The sequence below is a fragment of the Solenopsis invicta genome, chromosome 3 (genome assembly GCF_016802725.1).
Source record: "Solenopsis invicta isolate M01_SB chromosome 3, UNIL_Sinv_3.0, whole genome shotgun sequence".
NCBI lineage: Eukaryota > Metazoa > Arthropoda > Insecta > Hymenoptera > Formicidae > Solenopsis > Solenopsis invicta.
The window spans coordinates 20,551,403-20,577,571 of record NC_052666.1 but is presented as its reverse complement, the minus strand read 5'-3'; the positions used below and the strand labels follow the sequence as shown (position 1 = coordinate 20,577,571).

Genomic DNA, 26,169 nt, shown 5'->3' with positions numbered 1-26,169 from the left:
ATAAGGCGCTGAAGTAGATAAATTCTCAATTATTAAGTCTAGCAATGTGCTGAATATTTCATTTTGTCATCGTAATCGATCGAACATTTTAGTTTTTAGGTAATTATAACAATTTAAATTAATAATTCTCAATAAAATGCAACACTTAACTCTCAGTAAAAAAACAATCTCATAACCAAGTATAGTAATTATGGTAAAATAATGCAGAATTATAAAAGATGGTCGTGAGCTGATGAATATAAAAAATTGAAAAAAAATATTGTAATTTTTCTAGCTTAAAAGTATAAAAATAAATTTTTTTTTGTTTTGTTAACACATTTACATCCAAGTATTGAAAATATAAAATGTAACATTACAAGATCCATACGAATGAAGAGAATTTCTGAACACTGTACCAGGATATTCAAGTATAACCGATGATTTTCGGTTGACAATTACCAGTGGCACCACCCACCAAGATTGCCGCGGGTACTATTAGCATCCCGAGACAATTGACCGCCGCGGGTCACGACAGTACGAGAAACCCGCTGAATTTATCGTAATTTTATGTATGGCACAATCAGCGGGCTCGGTGGCGGATAAAAAGGAAGGCGAAGCGACAATGATTTACTGCCTTTTAAGAACGCTACCATAGAGGCGATGCTGGACCACAGCAGTGGAGGTTACACGCATTTCCGACGCAGCGCATTGAAAGCGATACCTCGGGATGCATTCTTAAAACAGACATCATTTAGAGGCGCGATGGAGAGAGGCTTACGAAACCGGTTTCGTATTTAATCCAGCGATGCGTTTTTGATGACTCATATTAATTTGTTATTTATAACAGTACGAAGTACGATTATATCATAGCGATACACGTATCGATAGAATTTAAATTCTATGCGAGCAACGCTATTCCTCAATTTCCGAGTTGACCGCGTGATAATTGCCGTTCTAGTTGCGAACTGATAAAGTTAATAAGCGACGACACTGCATAACGCCACGTTGGTACATGATTAACCGTTGTTACCCGCGCGAGATGTGTGTACTTTGGAGCAAATGGAAACTCGACGGGTGTTATTAAGACATTGATCGTCGGAACGATTATAGCTACCTAACTTTCACACGTACTCTCGACAGCCCGGGGCGAGCGAGCGAGTGAGCGCGACGCGGACGCCGCGCCGCGCCGCGCCGCGACCGCGATGAGCGAATTAGGTGCCTTAAAGAGCGCTGATTGCTTCACCGTGAGATCGATGCGAGATTTTCTAAGACCATTACTGCAGCGCACGGTGTACATCACGGCACGGCGTCGGAGGCTTTGTTTTTGTAGGGGCAAGCAAGATGAATGACGAGAGGATTAATCGCCCCGACCGAGGCGGGGACCGAGGCAGAAACCACCGCGGCTCTAAAACTGTAAGCGTTGCCTCGCGAGCATGTAACCGGTAATCGGTTGCGCACGTAGTTAAGTAATTTATGCGTCATGCAATCACGGATCTGCTACGGATTGAGTACGGCGGCGGTAAAAAAAAAAACCGGAGGAGCTTGATCTACGAGATTTACTACCTCTCGTGCTCGGTCTGCTGCTGAGGAGATGAAAGCTCTCTCTCTCTCTCTCTCTCTCTCGATGAACACAGAAGCGAGTTTGCTCCACGTTTGCGCTGTGCCAGCATCGAAAATCGTTTTCTCGTTATATATCGAACGTGGATATATAGAAAAACGTGTTCACATTCCTCTCGCTTTAAAATGTAGATAAAACGTATCGACAAGATCTCGGAGTGATCCCTGAGTCGATTTTTCTAAAATAAATTGACGACAAAGAATCGGTGACTCTCTAAATCGAAGGTAATGGTGAGGGTGAGATTTGAGAATGTGAGATGCAGCAAAGCGAAAGAGACTTCATATGCATATGTATTCGTCCCTGAAGGGGGATCAGCCGGTGGCTTTACCTAACGATCGGAAACGATCTCGCGGCTCTTATGACTCGACTCGACGGGCTGGCTAGTGCGCGCGGTGCAAAGACCCGGCATACTTTGTAACTTCACTCATATACCGTGGCTAATTGACACGCGAGGCGTAGGGTATCGCGTCGTGCAGGCGACGATAATCTGGGAAACACTCACGAGTCCCCGTATTATACTTTATAATGGTGCCGGTGGTCGAGCGAAAAAAAAGCCTCGAATGAGGAATCGACGCCGACATTCAATTTTCTTGCTGGATTGATGGTGCGCTCGACGAGGAGGAGGTGCGAGACGGGGGCACCGCGGAGGGAGGAGGCGAGGGAGAGACGCCGTCGACCGGCGGAAAAAGTCGTCCTGGTGGGTTGTAACCACCTCCTCTCGGAACTCTTTTATGCCACGCGAGCTGAACGATCGGCTCTTAATGAAGACGTATTATGTTGTTGTCGAGGACGTATCATTTAATGCACGAGCTGTTAATTCGCTATTTCGTAACCCGCTCGTTTTGCCGTGTACTACACTCCGCGGCGAGCACTTCTTGCACTTCGATTATGCGCGACTGAATTGATTTTGCACTTGTAATAGGCGGTTACGACCACTGTCAATGTTAACGCGCGATATTATAATGCGCAAAAAGAATCGTCGCGTTACGCAAAGTTGCACGCTGAATTATCGAATCATCGAGTAGAAACATTTTTCCCTTTCTGGAAAATCGACGACGTCGCGACACCGCGATGGTGGGAAATTCCTCGGGCGTCATTCGTCACGTTCGCGACAACGTGGTTTCTCTCGTGAAAATTCTTAAATCGCGTTCGGAGTTTGGGAAACAAGTGCCACGAGTTACATCGGGCGGGCGTCGAGAATTTCAGAGTTGATACGTCGCTTTTGGCAGATCCGGACGGGGGTGAGAAAGAGAGAAAGAGAAAGAGCGCGAGGTCCCCAAGGCGGGACGAATGAGATATGTGGTAGGTGGGAAAAAACAAAGCGTTCTCTTGGAGGACCACCGTGGAATCGAGTGTTACTCGTCTTCGCCGCCGCATCGAGCGTCCCCGCGGGCGCACTTGGAGCGCGCCGGTCGAGGGGGGTGAAACGGTCAAATCGATACAGTGTTTTGTTTTAAGTGACGCTAAAAGGGTCTGACGAGACAAAACATCGGGGACACCCCCGTCGCGTTGTCGGTGAAATTTCTGTGGCGCGCCATCTTGCCGTTTGCCTGCTATCTCCGCGGGGTGTTTGCGCTTAGACAAATTGCATCGAACCCTCGTTTCTTACGCCATCGCCAATGCAACACTCGCGACACACGCGTGTTTCACTGAAAGAGACAATTATGACTCCGATTATCGTTCGAGAATTTATATATTGGATCGATGAAATTTACGTGCGAACGTGTTCGCGGGAGCGAACGCGATTTGTAACAGACGATATAAAAGACCAATTGAAATCAACAGCATTTGCGTAACGTTCACAATTTTTACGAAGGAAAAGGAAAAAAGGACAAAAAAAAAAGAGTCGCAACCACGCGCTTGAACGTCGTACAATATTTTCCAAACGAGCGAGCGTCATTTGGAAAACACAAAGTACCAACAGCGGTCTCTCTGTTAATAAATATGCGCGGTTTTGCGAAGCGCTCGCCGGAGATCTATACGGCGCGTTACTCCGCGCGTTTCCTCCCCCGGACAACCGAGCGGGGTGGACGCATTACATCGTTGATAAGTTTTTTCAATTCGCGAACGTTAAAAAACAAACGCGTTGCCTTCGGTGCCGGTTGGTCGCGCGCGCGCGCGGTCGATCAAAGCGCCGGCATTGTGACGAGAAACACGAATTCCTGGTCTGGAAACGAGTGTTTTAACAACGCCAACTCCCCCTCTGTCTCCCTGCACCCCTCCGCCCCCGTGACGCTGCTCACCCCCTTCCCCCTCTCGGTGAGCCCGGGCACGGCTCTCAAAATCTATTTTCATCGGCGGACAGATGTAACTTCGCTCTCTCGTGGCAGCGACGCGTGCATCGATCGTCAGATGTCTCTCGCCCACCTCCCCTGCATACGCTCTCTCTTCAATCTGCAGTCAATTGTTTCCAGCTAAACTGTTTGCCTTTCAGTCGGCACCCTTTTGCCGCGCAGCACCGTCTATTTGCCCCGTTAAATGCGGCGCGCTTTCGAGACGCACCGAATTTTCGACGCTAGACGTCGAGACGTCGCCGCGCGTCGCGTCGCGTCGCGTCAGGTCGTAGAGACGTGGCGAAAGGGGTGCGAAGAAACTCCACTCGGCACCCTTGTGCACCAGCATGTAACGATCCGATAATTGATATCGCGATTAGATATTGGATAGCAGGAACGCGTTACACTTTCCGCGGTACCTCCCTCACAGCATTCGCGTTTAAATAACGACAGCCCGTTTTATGCAAATTTTATCGTTCGTAGAAGAGCAACGTGGTGCACGTGTGTAATGTTCTCAGCCAGTATAGAGGATGATTCGTCTTTTTAATATTAAAAACCGCCTATCCTTTCGGCCTCGGCGGCCCTCACCAAGACGATTAGGTTGTCGTGCGGGATTCGATTACGACCGGATCTCGTTTCGGCGAGTTTAGTTTATTTTTACGCCATCGAGTACGCGCTTCTTCTCCTCCTTCTCCTCCGGTCTCTCTTTCTTTGGTCGCAATCACGGGTACGATGAAATTAAGACGCCACCGCGTCTTATAGGTTTTCAATTCGAAAACAATTAATCACCACCGCCTCCCGCGCGCCCGTGCCTTATCCGGTAACGGCTTAATTATAAAACAATCATACTCGGTCGGGGTACCGGTACGCGTAAAAGGCGATCGAGCGCCCTCCGTGGAATATGTGCTAAATCATCTGCAGGTCGTTTGTTAGCAGGTATCGGGGCCTTTTTCCTGGTATAACTACCCGCCGTGAGTGCACGAAATGAGAGACGATACCTTCGACGAGACGATACGCTGACGGGGTAATCTGCCCTCGTCTCTCTTCCGATCCGGTTCAACGAGTCTATAAAGTCACCGGACGTTTCTTCTAAGTGAATAAATCGCGAGAATTCCGATTTTTCCGATCTTTCATTGTAATTGTAGAACGCTTTTGGTATTCAATGCCTGATGCGTTATAAAGAATTTCGCAGCGAGCTGCTAAAATTGTTCTAAATATTTGAAGTAAAATCTATTAAGATATAATGTATATCGAAATTAGGATACGTTTTATAGATACGAAATTATCTCGGGTTGGTCATTGCTCTTCTCCGAAATCTTGCCGTGAAAGCGATCCATTTTATATGTTCTCGTACAATGACTCTTTCAATCGGCTTAAAAAGTGGCGATCCTGTACGAAAGTGAACGAAAGGCGGCGGCGGCGGGACGCAGTGTGTCGGAGAGCATCGAAAAATATCGGTCGATCGGCCGATCCAGTGGTGCGTTCTTCCCAAAGGTGGCCTGATGAGCAGGACGATCGATATCTCCTGTCAATCTCCTTCTTTCATTTCTTTTGCCCCAAAAACCTCCTCTCCCTCTCCCGTTCGTTGCGCCCGCTTCGTCGTGGCTTCATTCATGCTCGAGGAATTCCTTCTGTTTACGAGTTCCCGAAGATCGCGGGCCTCCCTGGCCGCTAACCGTCTCGTGGTCAGATTGTCAGTCGCTTAATTAACCGTGAAACGAGCGTGGGGTAGCCGGACACCATAGACGGGACCGCAGGATGGTAGGACATTCGATACACCCTCCGAACTCTCGCGCAAGAGCAACCTTACTGGAAGAACGTCGGGTAAGAGAGTAAGAGAGAGAGAATGAGTGAGAGTGAAGCGGGGTCGTTGGTTCTCTATGAGGTAGTCCTTGGAAAACACATCGTAGGTAGATACGTACCTGGCTCTAACTAGGTAACCGGACACCCCGATCGCAGGCCGATGGAATTCTATATCGCACAGGTGGTAGCGACTACGCACGAAAGTGCCTCCAGTGACAAAACGAATGTTCTCCTCTATCTTACCGCTGGAACGAATCACGCGGGAACGACATACTTCTGCGCGCGCACCGGAACATTGTTCGATTAATTATTTCTAGAACCAGATCTTTCCCTCCCGGCAAAGAAAATATTTATTCGATTTATATGTGCGTTAATATAAGATCTCTATCTCGCTTATAACTAATACGTATCGATACTTTATCCAGTTAAAATGTTATATGTTCGGTATAAAAGTGAAGTAATCAACCGGTATCGGTCATGTTTAACTAGTGCAATTATCTCTTTGACGTTGCGAGATATCTCTTAAAATCACGATTGCTAACTTACAAACGGTCACTAAAAATCCACATTGTGCGAGAATAGTAGTTACTTGAACGACTCTAATTGAACCGTATATAATTCCATTCGACCCAGTTTGCGCATTCGATTTGTGCGCTTTGTCGTAACGGCCCGACGCGGCATCGATCGTCCTCCGTGTGCGTTTATTAGATTATTAAGGATCGAGCAGGTGGCGCGTAAAGGAGACGAATCGTGGAGCGCGATTCAGAGCCGCGTAGATCAATCTCGGACGTTGAAGTCTGCGGGTGATAAATCTCGTGGAGGTCGATACGCGTGCGCGTATCTCGATATCGTTAATTATCCGTCAGGGCCGCGTTGTTACGGGACGCGTGTAATGAGCGGTGTCAGGTGATCGAGGCTTCGTTTGAGAGCGTATCGGTTGGCGCCGAGGTCAAGCCAGCGTGAGCCATCTTCGCGCGTCGACACCTTCCTGAGAACGCGCATCGCGGGCATTGTAATCACCGCGTATGATGTATCACGCTACATTAGACGTTCGTGCTTCTTTTTCTCATGGTTCGTGCCGCGAGCGCGTACCCTAGATCGACAGCCGACAGTGAAATATGCGCGACGGCCGAGATGAAATTTTCACGACACACAGACTCGATTTCGTCTCGCGCGCGAAACGCATTCTCATTCGCGTTATCGAGTTTCTTTTTCATACGTTGATGACAATGAACCTTCACTGTTGATTGAAACCCGACCGAACGGACATTGCTCCTGCGCAATTTTAATTTAGAGTTAAGTTAAATTGAAAACGTTTAACGCGTTTAATCCGATCTCTTTCTTGGTCGATTTAGAAATGTAACGGCAGCGCGCGCGTAATAATAGCCAGCGTTGCTGTGAGAGAGGTTGCAGATGCGGCGCGATGTTTAGCGCCTGTGAATCGGGAAGACACGCAACCGCGCATTAACTCGGCACCCATTAACTCGGCACCGCGAGAGGGAAAGGGCGTTCACGATGGCATCTCATCGCTATATTTCATTGCCGAGCCCGGGAACAAAGCGTTGCGAGAGGGGTATCGGTTACCTCATGAACCCCTATGAAAAGAGTACTCCACGAGTACTCTTTTCAACGCCTTCAACAATCCCTCCCTCCCGACGGAAACTCCCTTTTCTTTCTTTTCCCTTTCTCTCTCTCTCTCTCTCTTTCGTTCTTTCGTATCTTCGACCACAGCACCTCCTTCTCGTTCCTTCTTGTTTCCTCCCGAGTTCCTCGCCCCGGCAGTCCGCCTCGGCGCGATCCTTCTTTTCAGCGCGCATAATACGCTCCTTTAGCCCCCTAATGAGCGGCAATTACTGTGTCTCTACGACTAACGATCAGTGACGATCGATGATCCCTCTCTCGCGCGGAGGGCCCCCGCGTGCACGCCCTCCGTGAACCGGCGACCATTTGTTCGAGAACGAAACAAAGCCGGGCCGGTAACGCGTGATAACACTTGGTCGGTGGAGGGATCGATGAAGTTGCAGCGCAGCATCTCTCTCTTTCTCTCTCTCTCTCTCTCTCTCTCTCTCTTTCTCCTACCTCGCCCCCTCTCTTTCCGCCCGCACGCGTGGAAAGTCGTTTCTGTGCGTTCGCATTCGTTGAAGAGACGCTCCAAGCCAGCGGAATATTAATGAAATGACGATTGATGCCAGCTAACCTCTATGTGTCTGCAATTACTCGTTAAATAGGAGGATGATTATTAGTAGGTAAGTCTTAAGACGCGTCTGACACTTAACGGCCTGTACTCGTTGGTACTCGTGGTATACGCGGACAGTGCATTGCAGCTTCGACCGAACGCGCGCGTTGTACAAGTGTGCACTATCAAGTTTATAAATACGGTATGATCCATGAGAAAAACAGCTAGCTCTTTGTAGCTCATATAGTACGTCTGTTCGCGTGACATAAAATATTTCTACCCGATCTTATTGTTCTACTTAATCTTCTCATTAAAAGACAACATGGCTTTCTTCGTGTTATAATTCACGATCATTAGAGTGAAGGAATTGCGATGCCGAGAACATATTGCTACACCCGACCGTAATTATGGCCAACTCATTTCGCCAGCCGAAGCATGAATGAGCACTCTCGATGAATGATCTCGCATTTATACGTTCAAGGCTGATCGAATTGTACCAACGAGACAATGGCTGGTTTCCGATTCATCCGAATGCAAATAATAATGTTTCGTTTGAATTCGAAATTCGCTTTCGTTCGTACCGTCCGATCAATCACGCGAGTGTGATAAATCTCGATCGCTAGTCCAGAATTACAACGCTCTCGTTTACCAAAGCATCGATCGATCCCTCGAATGTCCTCCTCACCCTCCATACGTTCAGATTAACAACTATGGTAAAACGACAAAAATCCCACGATGAAAACAAAATTTCATCGTCGAGCGAATCCGACGATTCTATTCGCGTATAATGTTATTTTCGTGTTTCCGTCGAATGATCGTATTCCTCAAATATAGATCCACGTCACGTGAGCAGGCGTGATGAGAGAACGCCGCGTGTCACGCCGTTGTCAATCTCCCTGGTCTCTTGCTCTCGCTAGAGAAGCGAACAAAAGATCGGTCGGGCAATCGCGGGAGCCTTGACTGCCGCGGAGTCGGGCACACCACCAAAACGCTGGGAGGTGTGTCCGTGCGAAGAGACGTGCCGAACACACGTCACCGAACGATTCCGTGTACGAATCGATATCATCGTACGAATTAGTAGCTTGCGGTCCAATATCTCGCCCTAATATTTCGTCCCTAACTCTCCCCCCGTTGGCCCGCGCACACACGTACACACGTATACACGTACACGGTTCCTTGGCAAGTAGGTACCCCTCCTTTCTTCTACCATCCCGTACGCTTTCGGGGGAACCCCCACGGCGACGGCGTGAAAACAGGCCTCCGCACGCTGCCGGTCCACTCACGGACTCGCGTGAAACAAAAAGCGATCCCGGCGGAAACAAGTGACAGCTGGCCCGCGCACGTCAATTACCTATTTGTAACCTCTCGCCCCCTGCCATTTCGTTTTCCTAGGTGCCGCGTCTTGCGAACGCGTCTAATTATTTGCCGATGGACAGCCCGGACGAGAGGCTCTGCAGTTTCTTTGAGAACTCGTCAGACTTTGTGGACGGAAACGTTCGTCGCAGGCGAATCTTTGTTAGCGAAATACGGGTTAATCGTGCCGTGTATCTCAAAGCAGATTGATAACAACTTAAATTAACTAACGTCAACGTGCGCGGCATTTTAAATCGGCGCGTGCCAGTAAACATGTTACGAATACATAAGCGTGACGTCTATCATGCATATCCCGTCCTTCGAATTAATCAGCGTCGAGTTTTAGACCTCGGTCTTCGCGGTATCGCGGCGGGCGCGCGAGAGAACTCGAGTGCGTACGCCTCGAGTGCGTACGCCGAGCGATTTTGCCCGAGCACTTAATTACGCTCCAACACTCTCCGTGTCCTTATTAAATCCGCATTTCCTCTCCCCCATCCTCTCCTCTTCCTCCTCCTCCTCCTCCTCATCCTTCACCTCGCGCTTTTCTGCGATCGCATTCGCGAGATCGCGAACGCGGAATGCCCCGCGGTGCGGCCGCCAGTCGCTATCAATCACGTTACCTCGTAACAACCCCTTGACAAAAAGCTGCCACGCGAATTGCGCGGCCACCCCGAGGGGCGATACGTGGCGGTAATACCCGAGTTCTTTTTCATCGCTTCCTGAATATCGCTCAGAATGTCGAAATACGGAATCATTAGTAACCACCGCGCGCGAGCGCACGATCCCGAGCCGCGATTCCGCCCGCCGCGCCGTCTCGCTCCTCGCCTCCATTCCTCCTCCTGCTCGAACCGGCCCCTCTCTCTCTCTCTCTCTCTCTCTCTCTCTCTCTCTCTCTCTCTCTCTTTCACTCTCTGCCCCGGTAATCTATCACGAAGGGCTCGTGCGAGCAGGTGTCATGGCAGTCTGGCCGCTAATGATCCTGGACATCCAACGTGGAATTAATCATTGCCTTTGTCTCTACTGCTTTTTGCCCGCTACGCGGCCCGCTTGCCGCGGCTTTTTGGCGGTTCTCTCTCTCTCTCTTTCTCTCTCTCCCCCACCCTCCCTCTCTCTCTCTCTCTCTCTCTCTCTCTCTCTTTCTGAGCGAATCGCGTGCTCGCCGCTCTTTGGTCATTATCGTCGTTAATTCGCCGACCAATGCTCCTCGGGGCCCAATGCTTCTCGATGACGAACCCTGCACTTTTCGGGAGGATCGTCATCGATTCGACCGCTAACGACACGGACTAAGAGAGAGAGAGAGAGAGAGAGAGGGAGAAAGCGACCGCGCGCTCTGTCGGGATAATTAATTGATTACGCGAGATCATTTTTAATGCTGCTCCGCCCCCGTAATGCGGCTCGTACTCCGATGCGTGTTAATTCTTTAATACGTTCCGTATCCAGTTCGGTCCGCGTCGAATCGTGATAATATTAAATTTATGCGTAACGTAACTTCGAAACTGACAGCGACCTAATAGACAGTGTTGGTGGCCTTAATGTTCTTCGTCTGAGATGCAAAGGTTAAGTTGATTCAATAAGAGTTTGGAATGGCGGAGACAGAATTATTTATAGGCTCGGTACGTTCGCGTGGCTTTTGCCGCAGCGCGGCGACCACGGGAAATCGCGAACGGTTCGCGAGAGAGGCGACCGCCTCTTTCGCTCATATGGGGATTACCATTTCTCTTTCTCTCTCTCTCTCTCTCTCTCTCTCTCTCTCTCTCTCTGCCGCGAAAATATTCCGCGGTGCAATTTTCTCACGCCGGCGCGACGCTTCCCGAAACGGGAGTTCCGCCTGATTCGTCGTCGTACATCTGTCGTCCATCTGCGGGCGGACATTCCCGAAGAGAGCCGCGCGGCCGCGGGACATTTTTCGCGGTGGAAGATTGCGCAACGCGATGACATCCGCGTCTTCTTCCATATTCCTTTCTCGTTTAAGGTCATCAAGATAACGGCGGTACCGCACTGAGTGACACTTGACCGTGACTCGAAGAAGAAGGTACCGGAAGGCATGTAGTAATGATTCGAAAGGACGTGCATCTCGCGCACACTGAGGAGACTTCACGCGACCATAAATCCTGCCGCCGTCTTTTCTGGACGCTGATTTAAGTTTTATGCAAAAATCCTCGCGCTTCCTTCAGGTGCCTACGAGAAATTATTTCCCGAGGCGACACGTTGTTTAACCAAACATAAATCCCCGCGATAGAACGAATGGAAATATAAAATCTTTACGATGATATTTTCTCTCTCAAGAGAGATGCATACTTCATTTTCCGTGTTCTCTGAAAGAAAGATATGCGTAGACGTAAATAATATTTTATTTAAAAAGCGAATCGTGCAAGCAGCAAGTGAAAGCGAATAATGACGTGATTCGCGACGTCGCATCGCTACAAAGTACAAATCTCGTTAAACAAAAGAATACGCGCGTGTGTGGAGAGAGAAGCGTATCCCTTCCACCACGTTCCTAGTCACTCGAATGAGAAAAGAAGGAAAAAAAAAGAGCGCAGTCGGGGTCTCGTCGTTCACAAAGGAAGGAAGTAACCGGCATCGCGAATCCTGATGGAAGAGAACAGGTCCAGAGGGTGGTGGAGTGAAGGGAGGGAGGGAGTGATAGTGGTGTGTAGCGACGGGAGGTGGCAACGCAGACGGGATTCTGCGTGGAAACGCAAACAGCGCGGGTCTCTAATACACCGGGGACTTTATCAAAATCTGATAACTTCAGAGGCAACGCCGAAAGAGGAGAGCGCCGCTCCGCGCCGCGCTGCGCCACGCTCGAGCTAAGCCACCCCCGAAAAGCCGACAACGCGGAGGGTTGCCGAGGTGGTTATATTCCCTTTCTCTCCCCTCGCGCCCCACCTGGCCGTAGTAGTAGACGCGCCCGCCCTTAGGAAGCGTCGAGTCTCGCGCGCTCAGGCTACGCTTCGAGTTCCCTTGGACGTAACGCGAACCTTGGACGTAACGCGAACCTGCGGTACGTCTGTATTCGCGTGAGGATTTCTGCGTATGTATCCCCGATTCCGAACGTATTTACGCGTTCCTGCGTAAATCCCCCGAGTTTGCATAATTAATAGCGATGTGGTCCTTCGAATGTACCGAAACGGATAACGAGATTTGCAATGTGAACCTAATAGAGGATATCTAGCAATTGAAAGAGTCGCAATTGAAAGAGTCGCACTTCGGAGACACCGATGCTGAAACGCATCCTTCAAACGGAGATTATTCCTCGATCAGCGCCAGTAATTCGGTAATTGATTGTACCGGATGCGCCGCTGTGCTGTCTCCTCCGACCTCTACCTCCACTACTATCCGTGTTCTACCGCAAAACGCGCGACGGAACGCGCGTTCACCCACCGCGGGGGGGTGGAGCGCGGCGCACCAGCGGGAACGTACCCATTCTCTCCCGTCCCCGTAATATATAGCTCTTACATACACCCACACACGAATACTTTCACGCACACATAATCGTGCCGGCCTGGCATCCACACACAGACGCGCGAGTAGCTACGTGCGAGCGCGGAGATTGCTCCGGGGCTTTCGGGGTTGAGCATATTGAATAACTCGCTCGCTGGACCGCGAAAATATACCGCGAGGCTGGCAGTATGCGGATCGACGTTTCTGAAAGGACCTTGCAGGATCCTCGGGGCGGGTACCGTATCCTGTCTACGTGTCTACCTAACCCCTATAACCCACCCCGGGTCAGAACGACGACGACGACGACGACGACGACGACGACGACGACGACGACGACGACGACGACGACAACGACCAAGTACGCGACATAGTAGATTCGCTCCGGCTTCACCCCCATGTGTCAGAACTGAAAATGCACCACGAAGAGAATTTCGTTATGATGGGAGCTGCTACGTTCTTCGCGGGTGTCGACACGTGACGAAAATGAAACATTTGGGACGCGCATCTTGAAGACATCCTTGCACCTCGCTCTCTCTCTCGCTTCGAAACGTGGTACAAACGATGGCTTGGATGGTAATAATCCCGGAAGCGCGTCTAAATTGCCGATTACACTGACGCTAAAACGATCGGAAATATTTTATATCAATTTTTGTTTCGCCAATCAAAACATAAAAACGGTATGGAAATCGCGTGAAATTTTTAGTACGGAATGTACTTATTTACTGGGATTTTACAGTCTGATCGTTGGCGGATTTTATCAATCGGGAATTAAGCTCTTTACAATGCATGCAGGATGCCTTTCTCGTCGAATGTTGTTCAGAATTCATAATTCGCGAATAAAAAGGGAATTGCCTAAAAGAGTGGAAAGTACGGCTGATAGATGGAAAAATGATAAAAAAGCCGCTATTTTTTTGTGGATTACATTAGTCAGCGTTTCGGAACTAACAACGATTGTAACAAACTGCGTTATCCAGTGATGCAAAATATATCTCTTATGAATTTTTTAATGGTATGCTTTTTTCCGCGTCGCGGCTAATGAACGCTACCTGTACTCGGTGACCGAGTTATTAAATATTGGAAGCACGTAACAAAAAGCGCAAAAAGCCATTTCGATATAAATATGAATTGGATGCGGAGAAAAATTACTGGGAAAAGTCCTCCATATAATGCCGGACATAATTGAATAAAACGTATAAATTTATCTAAAAATTATTCAAAATAAAAATTATCACAGTTCGGTTTTTGCGCACCCGCGTGTACGCGGAGGACACGATATTAATTCTGCATAATAGAAATATCATAAATAGGTAATTATGCTATATATTTGCGTAATTATTTATTTACGATATTTCTGCATGATATGGTTAGTAATTAGTAATTGCAAATGCTATTGTCAATAACAAATAATGATGGCGAACCAAGAATAGAGATTCGGAGCAAGGTAACATCAGCTCGTGTCATAACAACATAATCTACATTTCTCAAATAATGTGAAACAATTCGCACATTATACTAAATTGTATTGGATTCCGCGTTAAATTTTCTACGCAGGTCGATGTTTCCGAAAACGTATACAAATTCCTCGGAAGATTTTCCATCTCCCTATCTAGATGAATACAACCAAGGACTCTCTGTCCCGAGATTCGACAGATTATGTGCAGGAAAATGTGGCTCGGGGCCAGACACGGAATGTCATTACGTCGGGTAACGATAGGTACGTCGCAGCCATTGTCGAATAACTTCGGTTGAATATAGAGAAGCGTAAAATCGGTAGACTAGCATAAACAATCTTTTCTTTTTTTTTGCAACTGTTTTGAATTATTTAAATAATCATGATAGAATAGCTGAATTTTGTAAAGTTTATTCCTCGAATAAAGCACCTTTTGTCTTGGTGTTCTGATAATAATAATTTTCTGATTTATTCAAACGTCGAATCAAATCAACATTTTGATGTTCTTAAAAAAGAAAAGAAAAAATTGCTTTTTATGTTTCGTAATCGTTTGTGACGCAGACTAAACATTCTCGAGAGAGGATTATTTTATAAAATTGTGTAAAAAAATAACGTTGCCTTCCGATCACAACGCTATGCATACATGTACTATACATATGCGTACAGCAGGTATTTCTAACGGCGCGATTCATCATCACGCACAAAGAAATTCTGGCACAGTTTTCATTCGATCTTATCGCATTGCATAATTTGAAAGAATTATGCAATATTATGTTCCGCTTAATAAATCTTGTGTTACGCATATTTTCTCGCGACGGCAAAGTAACAATCGAACACGAGAACACGATCTGTTTTACCGTCAATGACGCAACGTGCGGTTCTATGCCATACAGTGATTATGTGGCAGAGTTATATAAACATTTTCCTGCATTTTTTATGAACACGTGAGTGCCGTATGACAGTTTAGAGACAATGCATGCTCCAAACATGTAATCTTTACCCGCTGCGCGAGCTCATCAAGATCAATTAGAGCAATATGGTTGAGCCATCGTCGACCGTTAACGATATATCAATTACAGCGTTAGATGTAGGTAATGACTATTAATGACTTCATTCAGAGCGCAATAATTACATGATATACGTCCGCGCACATGGGGACACATCTAGGTCGGCGCTATTTTCCACCGGAGAATGGTAGTTTTATCATGTTCGTGGGTTATCGAAGCATTCATCCTAATTTACGATTGAAATAACGCACCAGCGCGAAATGAATTAGCACTTTAATCCGCTAGAATGTTGCATGTCACCTGCAGAGCCCAGCTCCGTTATCGATATAGGGAACTCAATGCGTACTCTCGACTTAACACGTCAAACATGTTTCTTAACAGCTTTCCAGCAATCGAACGATACAAATTGATTCTTGTGTTCTAGAAAGTAAAAAATCAGCAGCTTTAATTATTTTTAGTTACGGATATATCGCGAATTCGGAATCATTTTATTCGTTTAACGTTTAAATGCTCTTTGCATATTCATATCGATTTCTAGTTTTACGTAGAAAAGGAACGTACAGGTGTTTTGCCTCTTTAAATAAAAACCATCCAATTAACTTTTAGCGTCATTTAGATGGTACATTAGATAAATACCCTTTGTCCTACGGTGGAATCAAAAGCGCGATGTGCGTTCGGTATTGTCGCGCATGCAAGGTCGCGTGTTCGAAATGCAGAAAGCTGTCCGGAATTCCTGGGGAAGCAATAGCGAAAATGTTCGGGTAGGTCTTCCAAGAACTCATAAATCACACGAAGAGCAACATCCGGTTTGCGCGTCGAGACCACTCGAGGTTTCCTAACGAGAGAGAGGAAAGAGGAACAGCTCATGGCATAGAAAACCCACCTCAAGTTTCCCTTTTATAGGCAAATAATGGTGGCGTCGGGCGATAAATAGCCGAACAATACAGCTGGCAGACCGTTACCTGCCCGCGACGAAACCACTCGTGTCGGATCGAATTGAAATGACAGGTGGTAATTCCCAACGAAGACTTTACTTCCGTTTTTCTATCGTCCGTACTTTACCGATGATCCCCTAATAACGACCGGCCGTGATTCGTGAAGGAATTCATCCCTTTTACCCTTGTATTACTAGGACGCATCATTTTTCTTCTTTTCTGTGAAGTCGACGACATTTTGTAATATGATCCCTCGAATGTTAAATATCCCCATTAAATATCCTCATCTTTCATCGCAGAATTGTGTTCAACCGCAGAATCGAAGAAATATCTGAATAGAAAATAAAGCCAGTAACTGGTCAGTAACTAGATTTCTAGCCAGTTATTGGCCAGTTACTTGTTACATTTTCGTTTATTTCTACTCTGGTGTAAGATTAGAATACTGTGTTAATATGTATATTAGCATAGTAACGATTGTGTGAATTGTTTCGTGTAGATGTTTACTTTTTTTATAAGTTTCATTAATTTTTGCCATAAATAATTATCTATAACAAGTCTGTGTACAAGACGCGTCACGCAACTTTTATTTTAAAAACATAATTAATCAAAGACTGCGATATTTGATAACGGTAACAAAATATATCCATGATATCCCCTTTTCCTATATAAAGACGAAGAAAGCAAGAATCTGAAACTGATTCTGAATGCTATTTTAAAGCTATCTTGGACTTTGGCATTCGAGTATATCGTATGGAGGGATAGAAAAAGAGAGAAAGAGAGTGAGTGAGGGAGAGGATAGAGAGAGAGCGAGAGCGCGATGTCAAAACACAATTTGAAAGACATAATTCGAAAATCGTCGTTCGCCCGACGGCAGCGACCCTCCGTCGGACGTCAAAATGAAATTATGCGACCCTCCACAACGGGGACCTTGGGGCAGGCACAAAGGCTCGTTTGCCGAGGACACAGTACAACAATCTGTCTAAAGGGACCTAAACCACTAATCGTTTCGCGATTAACTTCCATTAAACGCTACTTAATGAACAAAACTTTCCTTCTATATCGTGACCAACCGCAGAAGATCTGTAAGACGTTCTTGTATGTGAATTAAGTTCTTCGTTTTTATCTTACGAAATATTGTGTTTCCGTGACATTATATAAAAAAGAAAACGATTCTTCAATAAGAATTACAAATTGTTTTCATAGAGTAGCGTATTTGTATCGTATAACTTAAAAAATATCGTGTTGCAGCGGAGCGAAACGGAGAGTGTGTAAGGTACAAGCGATTTTCCAGTAAACTACACCATCAAAACGTGTCATCTATACAGGTTCATTGTTTAGTCACGCGTTATCAGTGAATGGAGCACATATTCTCTCGTTTGAAAGAAGTCCATTTTTAAAAGATTAACTGCAATCGTGGTCTTTGTTCGATGCCATTCGCACACGTATATCTTTAACATTAAATGATTATCGTACAACGTTGTAATGGATAATTATTATTATCCAGCACTTTCGCTATTGCTCAGTAATTTCCGCTGTTATCAATGAACCAGTGCAAGAGCAAGAGCACGCGTGTATATATTTGCGAATATTCGCGAGAACTGTTTGTTGATTTAGCGCGTATTTAACGACACTGAAGGAAATTTTAACGTACGTAATATCAGACATCACAAGCGGTGTGTACGAAATATTTCATTGTCCCAAAAAGTAAATAAATTCTATCAGCTCATTAAAGACCGGAAATAAATACATATAACATTCCGCCGCATTTAAATAAATCGTACTGTATCGATTTATTTATTTTGCGAAAAGAGGATTCGAATGAATTTAAGTGTTCGAAATTTGACAAGCTGTTTGACAGAATGACAGAATTGTCGAGTAATTGTTTGCGCGATTATCAATTAATCCTTTCTGGCTGTGAAGAATGGACGGGGAAAATGAGATGAGATTTACGACACACCTGTTTTTTGCTGCAGCAGCGCGATCTCTTTGCCTTCTATTCTTGAACCAATTTCCAACTTGCGTCGGCGTGAGTCCCGTCGCGGCGGCCAGCTCTCTCTTCTTTCCCGGATTTGGATAAGGATCCTGGAGGTACCATTCTCGGAGCAGCGACCTGGTTCTCTCTTTGAAGCAATGCGTCTTCTGCTCGCCGTCCCAGATTGTTCTCGGTAATGGGAATTTCTTCCTTACGCGATACTTGTCTACGGGACCCAGCGGCCGACCGCGGAGTTTCTCGGCTTCCTGGTAATGCGCTTCCAGCCACATAGCTTGCAGTTTACCGTGAGAATCCTTGGTGAACTTGTGCCTTTCGAGTATAGCGTAAAGCTCCCGATAATGTCCCGAGTGAAACGCCACAATGGCACGCGCTCTGAGGACAGCCTCACTCTGATTCAATTCTTGAATGTTGGGATGAGCAACCGGAAGACTCCATAGGAACCTGGCCAGCCTCTCGATGTCGCCGCTCTCTTCAAGGGTCTCGCAAACCGTTGCCACCTGGCTGACGGAAAAAGATAAGGTTGGCAGAGCGAGATACGGACAAGGTACAAGCGGACCGTTCGCGTTTGGCGGCGTGGTCCCAGCGGCGGACATCTTCCCGAAACGGTGATCTTCTCGCGATACACCAATTTTGATTTAATTTGTCTTCTTGGAGTATCGATGTCACCCGGATTTATCGCGGTTCAGGAAGCACGCTTCGATTTATGCTTGCTCTTGGATCTTCTCATGATTCGTTGGAGTCGCGCGCGGTACGCTCGCTCATTACAAACGGACGTGACGGTCACTGAATGATTACCCCACTTCACTATCGACACTACAGAATTCTTAAGTTTGAAAGTACAAACAAATCAGGTATTATGATATGTGAAGAGAAACACGGGGCAAGTTTGAATCTCTTACGAGGTGAGAGAATTGCCCGAAGAACGATCGCCTCTGTTTCCGCAGGTACTAAATTATGAAAGCCCACATTGACGAATCTCTCCCTCTCTTCCCTTTCGTCTCTCTCTCTCTCTTTCTCGCGTGCGCGTCGCGACACGTCACTGATTAATTTCGAAACAATTCCCGAAAGGCGGCACGTGGTAACGTCTGAATTGAATGAGGCTCGCGTTGCGAAGAGCTCCGATGCCCATTGAAAATCTCTGTCAGGTGGGTTCGCGCGACCGTTCTCCAGGTCGCTCAGGTAACACCCACTAGGCCAGGCGCGCTGACGTTCTTCCACGTCGTGGGGATATCACGCGAGGCCGCTGTTGCCTGGATCGTATCGGATAGCAAACTGGTTTCGTTTACAAGCCGGCATCTCGGCACCGGCCCTACCCAGCATGATACGTTTGTACGCGCCCGTTGCAACCGGGCTGTTTCGCTGGCGCTCTAGACCTACCTCTACCTCTCTGTCTCGCTACTTCCACCACTGTCCGATCTTCGTGTAGGGGTGTAGGCGAGAAAAAGAGACGGCGATAGACGGAATCGGGGGGGCCAATGCAGAGACCACGCCTCCCAGGTACACCGGGATTGGCCGGATCCCATCCACGTAGCCATGGTAACCTTTCTTCGTCCTTCCGTTAGGCAGCATAGGGAGCTACAGTTGTGTCGGTTAATTATCCCTTCCACGTATAGTCGGGCCGGTTATGTGATCCCCCACTGCGAACCTTCTCCACCACCATCGGCGCTCGCGGCACCTCTCATGCCCTCCCCTCTCCGACAGGCGGAAAGGAAGCGAGACGAGGAGAGAGAGAGCGATCGATGTACCTTGTAGAATGTGGAACGGAGAGGTTGGTAGCTGTTGGCGGTCGTAGAGGGGAGGGACGACATGATCCCATGAGCTGCTGCTGTTCCTGCCGCCGTGACGCCACTGCTGCTGTTGCTTCTGTTGCTGTGATCTCGCGATGAACTGTTTTCGACGTTGGACTCGGTACCCGAGTGATAGCTGGATAGGATTGATAGGCTGCCAGCCATCCACACTCAGACTAGGACGTTTACGTATTTCTCTTACTTTTAGTTCATTCTTCAGTCGCGGGCGAATTTCTCGGTATTTCGTTCACTGATTTCGTTCACTCTTTCATTACATTTATTACCTCGCTTGACTGATATTTTCTCTTAATATCATTATTTTTCTTACGATTTATTTTAGCAAGGATATTTCGTTATTAATCTAATAAAAATTCAATTATAAGAAATCCTTGGTATTTCTATTATTTAATGATAAGAATGTGTACTGTTTTCGCAGCATTGATCAGAGAGAATATACAACCTTGTCAAAATGCGGCCTCATCAAGATGACGCTGCCATTGTTAAAGTATGACATTCAGCTTCCGTATGGAGAAGCCTTATATTTATAATCGAGTAGATCTCATACCTCAGACAGAGCGTGGCGACAGAAGTTAGCGTATTGAAGAATCGAGGGCGCGCGACGGCGCCGAAGGCGTCTCCGTTTTATTGAACGCGCAACCACCGCAGAAGCTTTAGTCCCGTGGTAGATATTCTGATTTTACTCTACTTTAGTCGTTTTAATGTAGTATCTAACAAATTTCATTTTAAACCTGCAATCCATATACGCAAATACTAATAATTTATTAAAATAAGAAGTCACGTGCGTAAAAGGATTCACGTGTTACAAATAGCAAGATTGTCCGAAAGTACCTTAAACGTTTGCCTGGAAACTCTCTTACAAGAAGTTTGAACGTAACTGAGAAATTGTAACTTCTTACATGACTTTATCTCTGCGTTAGAAATATGAGACGTGTAAATATATTTGCATTTTTTTAAATGAAATTATTAATATATTATCTTCAAGTTGTGTTGTAAAAATTTGCAATATTTAGATTTTTTAATTTAATATAAAGTTAACATGTATTTTCGTGTTACTGTTGTGCAGATTATCAATTGAAAGAATCAATGTATATTTCTTGATGGTACATTTCTATGCAAATAATCGCGCCAAGATTAACGTATCCACAGGGGCAACCGTTAAATCTCTTGATCGATTTGTAGTAATGAAAAAGTAAACGTGGTTTCACCGTGGCGGATGACTCCTTCCGATTGCTCTCGTTTACGTTACCTCGACGGTCGTTCCGTTACACGACCGGCAACCGACAGCGGCTGCGATTGGTCAGGGTTAAATCGGATTACGGGGCGAGCGGGATTACCTCGAGTTTTTCGAAAGACACCATTCTACCCGCGACTGTGGTCTCGTAGTTCATGGGATGTTCTCGTATTTTCTCCCGACGCGATCCGTCATTCATCCTTCTACGTGACATTCGACATATGTTGTTTCTATACCTGGTAGCGTTGTGTATCCCAAAAAGAATTAATGTTTTAATACATGCGGTAACATTCCTCCATCTATTCTACCTGCCATGAAATTTTATGAGACGAAACACCGTGTTTACGTCTGTTGTTAATACGAATTTATATTTGATTTTTTGTCATATACGCATTTTTATTTTTCTTCTATTTTTGTTGTATTTTTTGTATGTATTCGTGAAAAGATTTATTATTTTTATTATAAATTAATAGTCTGAGGGTTTTGAGTAGACAAAGCATCATTTTTCCTACTTTAGCATGCTATTGCAAACACGGATGCGATTGAAAATATTTTATTACGTGTGTCAACCATGCAGCTTTTTTTTTTTTAAAGCGCGCGTGTTACACTTATTCTATATTTAGAGAGTGCAGTTTATTTGCACGGTCATAACTACATATTGGTGGATCTGTATCGCGAGTCATCAGTATGGTGTCGCGTTTCAGTAGAGATTTATCAACAATATTCGAAGTGTCGAAAATTGCAACGTTGCGAAGGATCAGCTATGACGTTTCGAGCAAGGTTGAACCAAAATGGATGTTGAACTTAATCCAGGGATGCTATGTTACTCGATGCTGCAATTTGAATCATTGTTTTACTGAAATACATATGTTTTCTTTCCGCCGTAATTGCCGCAAAAAGAATGACGCATCTAATAAATTTAATTTAATAAAAATTTTCAAAATTCCAAATCGCTTAAAAGTTACGAATTACTGCCTGTTGAACAGTTACAACTTGCAGTTTTTGTCCATCCTGAAATTCATTCCAAAAAAGGTGTCGTCTATACGCAGTCGCGTTAAGTGCTTCCAAAGTGGTTTTCTTTTTGTATAGTAATAGACGTGCCTAATAATTTAAATTTTGGGAAGCGTCGAAATGTCTTCCATGCGAGTAAAAAGAAGAAAGAGTGAAAATAAACTGGTCAAAATATCTTTGAAGGATATTATAAATAGGCACAATGAGCACAGAGAATGGCACGTTAGCAGATTCTCGTAGTGACGAGCGATCGTGCCGGTAAAAAGGGACATTGTGGGTAGCTATTATCCGTCAACTGACGGTTTCATTCTGTCTGCACATTGTTGCACAGACAATTGACGCCTGAAATCCTTCCCATTTTTCTCTCGCAGCCTCGTACACTTTTATCTCAGACGAAAGCGCAGCGTAGACAAAAGCACGGCGTTTTACAATATTGTTTCTAACGATATATATGTACAATAATTACTTTGGAATGAGTATTAGTTATGAATAGCCGGAGATAGGATCTATATAAAAGTCTGTACGCAAGTGCCAGATGTCAAGGCCTATGAAACGATGCATAATGTATAAACGCGATCGTGAAAGTGGCCGAGCTGCAGCAGCAACAGCAGCAGCAACGGCAGCAGCGACGGACAACTTTGGTGCTTTAATGGTGTCACACCGTCGAGTCTTTAACGATCTCTCGGTGCTCGCGCCCGGTGCGATTAATAAACGCGCAATGGACAGATAGTCCGAAGGTCGTGACGTACACATATCTACGGGATACGGACTCGCCGATAATGGATTACGGTCTCGCGCGGGATATAATAGAATATCGGGCGCAGAATAGTTCACAGATAAATGTCGCGATAACGACAGGTAGGCCGCGGGTATTACACCGTTCCATCATCCATCCCACCCTCGATTACGCGGATCGATCTATCGCGTGCGGGGGTCGTTTGTTTGCCGACCCGCGGAGGTCTTCTCCCCAGAACAAATGATTCCGTCACATGGCAGCCATTTTACTTTCTCACTGCGTTCGTCCGTTCTTTCGTTCGTTCCTGCCTTCCTCCATCGTACTCGCGATCGTTTTTCCTCTTTGCCGTAGCATCGTGGCTAGCACAGATTTTCACATGGCGCACGGGGTTCGCCATGGCTCTAAGCGGAAACATTTGTCGACCTTACGGGATGCGAGAACGAGAGAGGGAGAGAGAGAGAGAGAGAGATACGGTACCGTGGGTGGGTATTGTGGCGAGACCACGGGCGAGGTTGCGCTTCCATTGAATTCCTCATCTGGCGGCGGCTATTACTTTCTGCGATGAGAACTGTCAAGAGGGAATCGTTACACGTCGGTAGATTAATCGCCGCCGGGAAACCGAGGAGAGGCGGTCGCGAACCCTTGTTCCTGCCTTCGCCCTCGCCCTCGCGCCTCGTGACGCGTCTCTGTGTACGTGAACGCGCGTTTTACGTTTGGCTTCGCGCTATCGTCGCTGCGTGTTATCGCCGCGTGTCATCCAGCCGATTACGTCGCATCGACACAATGGAATGCAACTGCGCATTCTTGACTCTCCCGACGGATTAGAAGTGCGGTTCGTCGCCTGAAAGCGATGAATGTCTTTAAATAACGCAACCGATTCACACCGCGACTACGACTGTACATAGCACGCGCTAGTCGTGCGGTAATTGCGCATCAGGTTATCAAAAAGTTAGAAAGGAGCATATAATTGCTCCTCACGCGCGCTTTACGAATGGACAGGATGAAGGAAGTCGTGTAAATATCTTGTAAATCGCAAAGATAGAAAGCATGGGGTTATTCGTCGAAATTTTTCTACATAATAATAGTGTCTGGCCTGCCGCACATCACAAATACGCTTTGAACATTTTCGTTTTTTTTTTTTTTTATTATTCAATTTTTCATTCTATTGGAGCTTGAGTTCTTGCTCATTATCATCTTATACTTTTACGTAACTCATTTATCGCATTAATTTGTGTTTTAGTATCTTCATTTAATTATAATGATGCTTTCACTTTAAACTATTATCCATTCTATTCTTTTATTTGTTCAAATCTATTCTGTTAGTTTATATACATGTAAATTGTATATATATTTTTTTTTTCGAAAAGATTTTTTGTAAACTCCTAAACTAAAATAAAAGATGGTATACGAGATGTATATGCAATTTAAGTTTGAAAATTAAATGTTCCGCTGTCTCTTCTTCATCACGCTATTTGGAGTAGTATTTGGGTTTCTCTCGGTATTTGCCGATAGATTTATTACACTGTATAACCTGGTTTTGTATGTATCTCGGATTTTAGTATATCATTCCCACCACTCGACGCATAATCGTTTACATCAATTCCTTCGTGACATCCCGGTCTCGTCGAACAACGTGTACATACGTGCCGCCGATTATCAATTGATACTGTCGATATTGTGATCGCGAACGAATACGCGGATGGGTCGCAGCAGAATTATTTATCGGTCTCCGCGTGTAAACGGCTTACGGATCGTGTAAAAATCGCCGAGCTCTGGCGCCGAGAGTGCAAATCGGTGGTGCAAGCAGGTCGATTTTATCGAACGTAAGCTTGCCCATTGTGTAATACGTGCGCGCGTGCAAACCTCTCGTTCGTGCCATCCGAGCTCTCGCAGAGCGCTCCGCGCTCGTCCGAGGCCCGTTGCAACGGGAACGTTGCTGGCAGAAGGGGGAAGGAACGAGACGTATCGTTGTGGGATAATCCTCCTCTGCTCGGTGCGGACTACGGGTTGCCCGCGCCTAATATGGCGGCTTTATTATTTAACGTGCGTCTAATGGGGAGTTCCTTGTCCCGCAGCCTCGTTGCGACGTATCACGCATTGTACGGGCTCGTGGTGGTCGCAGTTGTGTTCACAGTTGGGCGAGACCGAGCCGGCTCTTTATGCTTCGTCGTGTTACTTTCTTTCTTCTTTCTTTTCCCTTTCGTTCTTTTTTTCTTTTTGCTTTATTCGAGTCGACAGGTTCTCTTTTGCGACATGTAACCATGTACGCGCTTATAACTACCCCATTGCACATTTCCATGTGTGCATGCATCACTCCGTGCTTGTCGATTATTGTAACAGAAATTTCTCCGACACATTCGTAAGTGTAATACAACGGTAGCTATATTTAATTTAATTATACATGTACTTTATTATAAATACGAGGGTACATGCGGTACGGCGTATTAAATCGGATTAAAGAAGCACAACCAGAAGCTTCTTAGCTAATTCTATAAATTCTCCATGTTCAATTCTGATTATTTTTATGAGAGAATTCTCGTTGTCGAGATGTATATGGCGCTAAAAGCAGAATCACCTGTCTAGTTAGAGATTAAAAAGTTACATTCAACACACTCACGTTGCGCCTCGCTGCCTCCTCGAGAGACACCCGGACATCACACTGCGGAACAGTTGTCCTATTATTTTCTCGACGGTCCTCCGGTGCGCAAGTTGCTTCTTATCACGAGCGATCTGCCAACGGTATGGCGACGGTCTCTTGGAACACAGACCCGACTGACATTCTGCGGGAAGTTGCCGTAGATCCGGCAACTTTAACCAAAGTTCACCAGTCGAAAAATCAATTTTCGGAAAGCCACAGATCGCTTGTCACACGGCGACCGGCGCCAACGGGAAAGTCCCTTTTCAGGGTGGGGGGGAGTGTGTGTTTACAGAGGATCTACTCGATGTGTAGTCTCGAGGATGAAATTTAAGGTTCCGAAAGGAGGATGAGGAAGAGGAAGATTGTAGGGTTTCCGAGGTAAGGAGGGGTGCAGAAAAACCTGACTGAAAGAGATTGGGGGAGGCGACGGCGGCGGACCCGCTGGATGACGGGACTCATCTGCGCGATGGCGCCATGGCCATTTGTTTGTTTTACTTTTCTGGGCCAGACCCGGCTTCTACAACCCGACCGAGTCTCCTCCGGCTTCTCCTCTTCCTATGGTACGTAACCGTGGGTTAATGAGGTCGTTAACAAGGGTCTCACTAATTCCGCTATATCCTTGGTTAGAAGCTGCGCGCCCGCCTTTCCCTCCGGATCTTCTCTCTGAGATAATATCGCGCCTCGTTGCGGTCACTAGTGATTTTCAAGCACTTT

General features: G+C 46.2%; 1 protein-coding gene across 4 annotated transcripts in view; it reads right to left on the bottom strand.

Annotated features, from left to right (window-relative positions):
* LOC105203945 (homeobox protein SIX3) overlaps window positions 1–19,680 on the bottom strand; it is a 49,828-nt gene extending 30,148 nt beyond the window's left edge. The window contains exon 1 of one of the 4 annotated variants that reach the window (XM_011172883.3): window positions 17,996–19,680. In XM_011172883.3, the coding sequence (XP_011171185.1) occupies window positions 17,996–18,624 (629 nt within the window). In that variant the 5' untranslated portion in view covers window positions 18,625–19,680. The remainder of the gene's footprint in view (window positions 1–17,995) is intronic. The other 3 variants (XM_011172882.3, XM_011172885.3, XM_011172884.3) reach the window with 3 other exon arrangements.
* Between the last annotated feature and the right edge of the window lie 6,489 nt (window positions 19,681–26,169).